At 59.7% G+C, this 7,125-nt stretch overlaps 1 protein-coding gene across 1 annotated transcript; it reads left to right on the forward strand.

Annotated features, from left to right (window-relative positions):
* Nucleotides 1-246: 246 nt before the first annotated feature.
* On the forward strand, nucleotides 247-7,118 carry LOC122170216 (maestro heat-like repeat-containing protein family member 2B; the record flags this gene model as incomplete). The annotated part of the gene is made up of 22 exons (XM_042836901.1): nucleotides 247-317; nucleotides 619-740; nucleotides 892-1,014; nucleotides 1,153-1,318; nucleotides 1,476-1,574; nucleotides 1,733-1,884; nucleotides 2,251-2,394; nucleotides 2,882-2,974; nucleotides 3,214-3,283; nucleotides 3,399-3,512; nucleotides 3,598-3,671; nucleotides 3,990-4,109; nucleotides 4,255-4,362; nucleotides 4,535-4,694; nucleotides 4,821-4,861; nucleotides 5,097-5,238; nucleotides 5,363-5,415; nucleotides 5,752-5,859; nucleotides 6,124-6,243; nucleotides 6,441-6,563; nucleotides 6,699-6,854; nucleotides 7,073-7,118. Coding segments are annotated over exons 1-22 (2,359 nt in total), but the record flags the coding sequence as incomplete, so codon positions are not given.
* Nucleotides 7,119-7,125: the final 7 nt, after the last annotated feature.

Here is a 7,125-nt window from a genome sequence, read left to right on the forward strand (position 1 = left end):
AGATTCACTTTGTGCCACACAATGAATATAAACAAACTGATCTGTTTATTCTAAGCTGCCTTTAGCCTCTACATGAGCAGGTACCAACACAGAAAACAGGCACCACCACAGGATCCCAGGACCCAGCCCAGGGCATGTCATGCTCTGTGAGGTGACACTCCTTGCTGTGATGTCACAGTTGTGGCTTTCACCCCTGTGGCAGCGGTGGGGGCGGTGGCTCAGTCCGCTTGTGGGACGCGCAGGAAGTGAACCCAGAGAGAGCGTTGTGTCTGTCTGGAAGCATCCTGTTGTGATGGAGCGGCTGAGAGCCCTTCGAGGTGAGGTCCCTCCACCTCTCTGGACACCGTGGTGCTGCCCGAGCACGTGTGTGCCTCCAGTGTCTCTTTAGGACGTGCCAGCAGCACTGTCCTTGCTCTGCTGAGTGCAGCCGCCCACTGTGCTTTCCCCAGTACCCCAGCCAGGGGAAGGCTCTCTCCCCTCTCCCCACTGACCACACGCGTGCCAGCGCAGCCCACCCCGCGCTGTGGGGCTGGAGGAGCGTTCCTCCCAGAGCTGGCTGCATGCTCGGCCCTGGCTCCAAGCAACACCGGCGGCAGCTGCTCTGCTCTTTCCTTCCAGGTCTCTTTGCCTGTGTGGGCTGCATGCCCAGACGCACACGTCGCGGGGAGAGAGGCAGGGTGGAAAGCCCTGTCCCCACCTGTGCCGTGACTTTACTGCTGCAGCGCCTGCAAGACCAGGAGGTGAGCTGGGGACGTCCAACCATCGGTCCTTGCCCTGCTTCTTGTCCCGTGGCTGCCAGGCCCCGGCAGCACATCGGCATAGCGATGGGCGGCAGCGGGCGGCTCCCCGGGAACAAGGGCAAAGCAAAACGTGACCTATCCCTGTCCCCAGGGTGACCGAGAGCAGGCGTACTGCGAGCTGGAGCACGTCCTGGGGGAAGAGGACAGCCGCCCGCCGTGCGGAGTGGTGAACCGGCTGCTGGCTGAGGTGTCCCAGGACCTGACAGCAGCCCAGGTGAGGGCTCACTCCCGAAGGCAAAGGGAGCTGCCTGCCCGTGCTGCTGTTCTGCTGGCAGACGGCGCTGGCTTGGCCCTTCCGAGGGAAGGCTCGGGCAGCCTCCTGTGCCGTGTGTCACCAGTGACTCTTTTTCAGGGCGTGACGGACAGCGTGAGGACGGCTGCCAGCAATGTCCTGGTGGCTCTGGCCCGGACTCACTTCTCCATGGTGATGGCCGAGCTCCAGGGCCACCTGAAGGCCACACGGGAGATGTGCAAGGAGTTTGTGCTCGTCACCTTGAGCAAACTCTTCGGCATCTATGGTAGAGTGCCGTCAGCCTCCTGACATCTATAACAACTAGGGAGAGGGGTCTCTCCCCTTGCGCATGATGTGCATAGAGCTGGGGGGTGCAGGGCTCTGCAGCCTCTCCTCCCTCCCTGCTGAGGCTCTGACCGTGCCCTTCTCCTTCCTCTCTGCAGCTCCACAGTGCATCTCTTTTGTGTGGCTGACGCTGGCCGGCCTGTGCAGTGTGGTGGGCCGGGTGAGGAGCGGCCGGACCCTGCGCACTGCTTGTGCTGGTGAGTGCCGGCCCCAAGGCAGGGGGGCTGGGGACAGCCCTTGCACCTCACCCTGCTGCAGACTCTCACAGGCTGCCTTTTCTCTTCTTTGGTTTTGTTGCATTGTTGTTGTTGTTTTCTATAATTAATTACTTGTTTGTTTGTTTGTTTGTTTTCAGTTGTGAAACAATGGATGGATGGCGTCAAGATTCACTTGTCCTCTGGAAAGCACAGCCCCTGGCCTGCCACAGAGAAAGAACAAATGTATGAGAATCTTCATGAGCTCTTCTTCTTTGTGGTCAGCAACTGGCAGGACTGCAAGGAGGAAGAGGTGAGCACTGCTTCATCCCCATCCTGGCAGATGGCAGCTGGGGCATCCATGTTGGCAGCTCTGTCTGTGCCCAGCAGGCGGAGAGCAGAGGGGTGTCGAGAGGGTGTGGGCTGGCTCTGCAAAGGGCCCCAAACTGGCTCTGTGCTTGGGGCTGGATCTCCCTGCCAGGGAGCAGTCACAAGTCACAGCATTGTGGCAGGGAGAGCCGGGGATGAGGGTATGGGGAAAACCTGCCTGCCCAGGGAGAGCGAGCCCATGTCCTGCTGGGCACAGGGGTGTGGGGAAGGGGAATGGAAAAAAAAGCCCTCTCTGTAGGAAGGGCAGACGTTCAGTCTTTGATGCTGGGCCTCTGCCATCCCTCTCCAGGACAGACAGGCCGTTCTCGGGGCTGTGGCTGCCATGATGACTGTCCTCCTGCAAGAGGAGCTGCCCCGAGAGCACGTCTGGGAGCGGCTCCTCTGGCTCGTGCACCCGTGTCAGGAGATGCAAGACACCTGCAGGGTGGCCAAGGTAAGATGTTGCACAGGGCTTGGTGTGGACGTGGGGCCCGTGCAAGTGCCACAAGGGGTCAGGGGGGTGCAGGGAGGAGGTGGGCGGTCCTTGGAGAAAGAAGGAACAGGTGCTCAAGGGAAGTCTGAGGCTTGCTGAGCTCTTCAGTCCAGGAAGGAACAATGTGGACAGGAGCCAGGAGGAAGCCAAGAGTCACTGGTGCCCATCTCCTGGGGATGGGAGGCTTCACCACCACCATGGGGGCTCCTGAATCTGATGGGGGAGAAGAGGGCTGCGGGTGGGAAATGCCTGCAAATGATGCCCAAGCCCCAAGGCTCAGCTAAGAGCAGAGAGCCTCTCTTGGTGCTGCTGGGGGGGACGGACAAACAAGAACACTTGTGTGGCAGCTTCTCCCAGCAGACAAACCACTGGGAAACAGTTCCTCTGCTCTGCTCCCAAGTGGCTAGATGTGGCTTCAGCCCTTTCTTCCTCTGCTGGTCTCTTGCAGAGCCTTCGTATGTTCCTGGAGGCCTTACCGGGAGTTCAGTCTGTCATCCCTAAGGACAAGTTTCTGGCCGTCACCAGTGCCGTGTTCTATCAGGTAAGGGGAGCCTATCCTTGTGTGCACAGCAGTTTCCCTCTGGGCTAAGCCTCAGGACTGCAAAGCTCTGAGCCTCTGATGGCTGCTCAGCCTTAGCTCCTGCATGCCTGTGGGGCAGGCTTAGTTTTGTCTGTGTGTCCTCTTCCTGAGAGTGTCAAGGGAGACAGGAGCTGGCAGCACAGTGTCTTTTCCATCCTCAATGCTCATGTGATTTTCTCAAATGGACTTTGTTCCCACAGCTCTCTGATGACGCCAAGCAGCACAGCGAGGCTGACAGAGCAGAGCTGACCCGCTGCATCCTGCTGCAGGGTAAGGAGAGGCGCTCTGGCGATGCTTGCCGGTGCTCTGGCCAATACATCTCTCTGTAACCTCACGAATGGGCACGAGTTGCTCACTAACACAGCATGGCATTTCCTTCCTGCAGCCCGAATCTGCCCAGAGGAAACGGTCCTGTTTCTGCAGTCGCAGCTGGGCGATGAGTGGGAGGCTGGATGCGTGGCAGCCCTGGGTCTGCTCGGCGCTCTGGCTCGCTCTGATGGTCAGTACCACGGGTCGGGACTTCCAGGGATCCCTTTTGCCATCTGAGTTGTGCCTCCACGCATGCTTCTGTGCATCTCTTGCAGAGCCTGCGATGACAGAGAAGCTGCCGCAGATTACAGAGGCTGTGCAGCGTGTGTGCAGTGACCCCAGGACCCGGGTGAGCTGTTTGGGGAAAGGAAAGCACTGTCAGGGTGGTGATGCTGCTGCCAATACGGCAGGGCCTGGGGTGACCGGGGATGTGCTGGGGCATCGACCACATGGTCACGATGGCTCCTGTCAGGAGAGCAGGCAGAGTGGAGCGGTCGGGTCCCTGTGCTGTGCATGGAAAGTGCACAGCCTGGTGCTAAGGCCTGGCCCTCACCTCTTCTCCTCTGCTTTTGTCATCTCTGCTCATGCCCAAAGGGCACCTGATGAGCAGGTGGCTTCCCTTGGCCTTCTGAGCAGGAAAATCACACCCACAATTGACCCCTGGCAGGTGAGGAGGGCCGTGCTGCACTTCATTGAGGATCTGCTCAGCACTAACGCCTGGAGCTGCTCAGCCTGGGATGTGGTGGGGCACATCTTCAGGGAGTTCAGCCGCACCACGGGAAGAAGGGTAAGGACAGTGGGCAGCATCTTCCTTTGGAAGACCTGTGCAGCTCATAGGCTGGCACAGAAGCACCGGTGGGGCCACACCTGAGCCTCCTGAGAGGCTCCTGAGAACTGAGAGTAACCAGTGTTTCAACACCACTGTTGTGCAGGCAGCCGGAGACCTTTCCACCCAGGAAGCCCAGGAAGAGGGAGCTCTCCAAGAGCTGTGCATCAACATCCTGGGGTCACTGGATGTCTCTGCGAGAGGGATCTCCAAAGTAAGTCACACTCTGCCCTGCTGCCACTCCTTGCCTTTGCACCACGTGTTCCTCGTCCCCTTCCAACACCTCAGGTCTGTCCTCCAGCGTGCTCTGAAGGAAATTCAGAGTCCTCTTTATCTCTGAGCGGAGGCACGAATGCTGACATGCTCAACTGCCTCGTTCCCTACAGCTCCTGTGGCCGCGGCTGCTGCTGTACGTGGTGCCAGCCCAGTACACCGGCATGCTGATCCCGGTCTCCCGCTGCGTCCAAGCCCTGGCCAAGAGAGGGGAGCTGACGGTGCGGGACATGGAAGATCTGGATCCCCACTTCCTCAGCTCCATGTTTCAAGGTAGGAGCAGAAGCTCCCCCGTGAGCTCTGCTGACCCATGTTAGCACCCAGAAGGGAGAGCAGAGGTGCACGTGGCAGGGCACAGAGTGTCTTGGAGTCTTACTCAGCACTTCTTTCTCCTCGCAGGCCCACTGCTGACTCCCCAGACACTGCTGGCACGTCTGCTGGTAAGTAGATGCTCCTGAGGCCGGTGCCACAAGCCCCGAGGAGGAAGCAGCATGGCCGAGCGTGCCAGCACCTGCCTCACTCCTGGGGATGCCTTTCTCTTCCTAGCTTGCAATGTCATGGGCCAAGCTGCTGGCTGCTCCTTGCCCATCAGGGCAGAGCCAAGCTGCTTTCCTCCTGGGGGAAGCCGCTTCTCTTGCAGCAGAAGTGACCCTGTTTCTCCTTGCTCTCGCTCAGGTGGTAGCAGGGAGCCCTTTTGCAGGCAGCGAACTCCAAGCCGCTGCCTTGCTGCTCCTGCAAAACCTCCACAGCAAGATCCACAGAGCTGTGGGGGCCAAGTGGGCTGCTGAGATCCCCCTGCTGCTGCAGCGCCTTGAAGGTAAAATGCTGGTGGGGAGGGAGAGGTAGAGTGGGCGAGTGCCCAAGCCAAGCCAGGTTTGGTGCAGCTCTTCTTTTGTGGCTTGATTCCAAGCAACGCTCTTTTGCTTCTTGTTGCTGTGCAGGGAAAGATGAGAGCTTCCCGAACTCTGAAGACTGGGAGCACCGTCTGCTAAAGGTACAGCACTGTGGAGAGACATGGTGCAGAGAAATGCTTGCCTGCCTGCCACAAGGAGCCCCGCTCCCATACGAGCCACCACGGGACAGGAACAGCCTCTCAAAAGCTGCTGTGGAGCAGCTGCTCGCCTTTGCAGCGCTGCCTCTTCCTCTTTGTCCCAAGCCCAAGGGGGGTCTTAGGAGAGGAGCAGTAGGTGGCTTTAATGGAGGGAATGCTGGGGGGAGCTGGGAGAGGGGCTGTTCTTCCAGGCACCTCTCCCCAGAAGGCTGCAGTGACTTGGGAACACGGGAAGAGGCAAAGGGCAAGGGAACATTGGCTTCTCCTGTTCTCCAACAGTTCCTGAGGGCATCGCTGGACGTCGTGGAGGACGAGGCCTGGACCAAGGCCCTGAGCTGCGAGCTGAGCCGGCGGCTGAGCAGCTCTGCCAGCAGCTCTGCAGAAAAGGTGAGTTCCCCGCGGCTCTAATCAGCAGTGCCCAACTGGGGCTGGGGCTGAGGCTGCTGCTCTGCCCACACGGGCTGCTCACGCTGCTTCCACAGCCTGTGCCCTCACAGGGCGGTTCCCTGCAAACTGCCTGGGGCTGGCTACAGCTCTGCTCCACAGCTGCTCTCAGCGACTCCCAGGGAGTGTGGGTCCTTCCCATCTAGCCCTCTCCCGTAAGGTCAGGCTGCTGCCACATCCCAGCTTACTCCTTCCCTTCCCATGCAGACCTTCCTGTACAAGGCTCTGGGTGCCGTTCTGGGAGCTTGTAAGGAAGTCCTCCATGTCCAGGAGAAGCTGCTGCAGCACCTGGAGGAATCCAATGCAGAGGAGCCATCTGAGGCCCAGGTGAGCTCTCTTCTCCTCCAACTCTGTGAGCATCCCCGCTCTGTCCCTGGGGCAGAGGGCTTCTCCTGGCCCTGCTCCGGGCCTTTCCATCTCCTCAGTGCTGCCGTTTCCCCCAGGCAAGGACCAGCCCGGCCACTGTGGCTGGCCGCGCCAGCAGGTTCAGGCCTGGGCCAACTGCCCCTCGTTCTTTTGTGCAGGGAATGATCTCTCTTGTCAGCCTTGCTGCTGACAGCAACTTCCACACAGTCCTGGACACACTCACCGTGTTTGCGTCCAGGCTGTGCAAAGGCCGGAATGGGAGGATCTCCAGACGCAAGAAGGTAAAGTGCTACGGGTTTCCATCTTGGCATTCTTCTGCCTTATTTTCACAGCAGCTCCTGGCCTGGGAGCCCAGGTGCACCGCAGGGCACTGGGGGCTGCTGAGCGAGTGTCTCAAGGCATTTCTCCCCACACAGACGGAGCTGGACAGCGCGAGAGCTCAGGCTACACGCAGCGCTCTCATCCTCGCCCATGGCAGCTTGGCACTGCGAGCCTCCAAGGAGCAGCTGCTCGCCCGCCTGGAGGGAGACATTGTGGGCAACATCCTGCTGCTGTACAGCTGCAGCTGCCAGGTGAGAGCTCGAAGTCTGCCAGGGTGTCAGAGCACCCAGCTGCCGCCCTCCACGTGGGGGGATGCTGAGATGGGCCTTCTCTTTCCAAAGGTCCCTCACAGAACGGTTTGTGCCCAGATGAAGATCCAAGCCCTTCCCTTAGCGTTGCCCCATGTGTCCCCTTTACAGCCCCTGGCCCTTCCCACAGTTCAAAGAATGTTCTTCTCTCTTGGCCTCAGGACTTGCAGAACAAGCTCGCGCTGGTGCAGAGCATCACTGACTTCAGCTCTGC

This window comes from Centrocercus urophasianus, unplaced genomic scaffold (genome assembly GCF_019232065.1).
Source record: "Centrocercus urophasianus isolate 14NV4802_14NV808 unplaced genomic scaffold, USGS_Curo_1.0 seq_647, whole genome shotgun sequence".
NCBI lineage: Eukaryota > Metazoa > Chordata > Aves > Galliformes > Phasianidae > Centrocercus > Centrocercus urophasianus.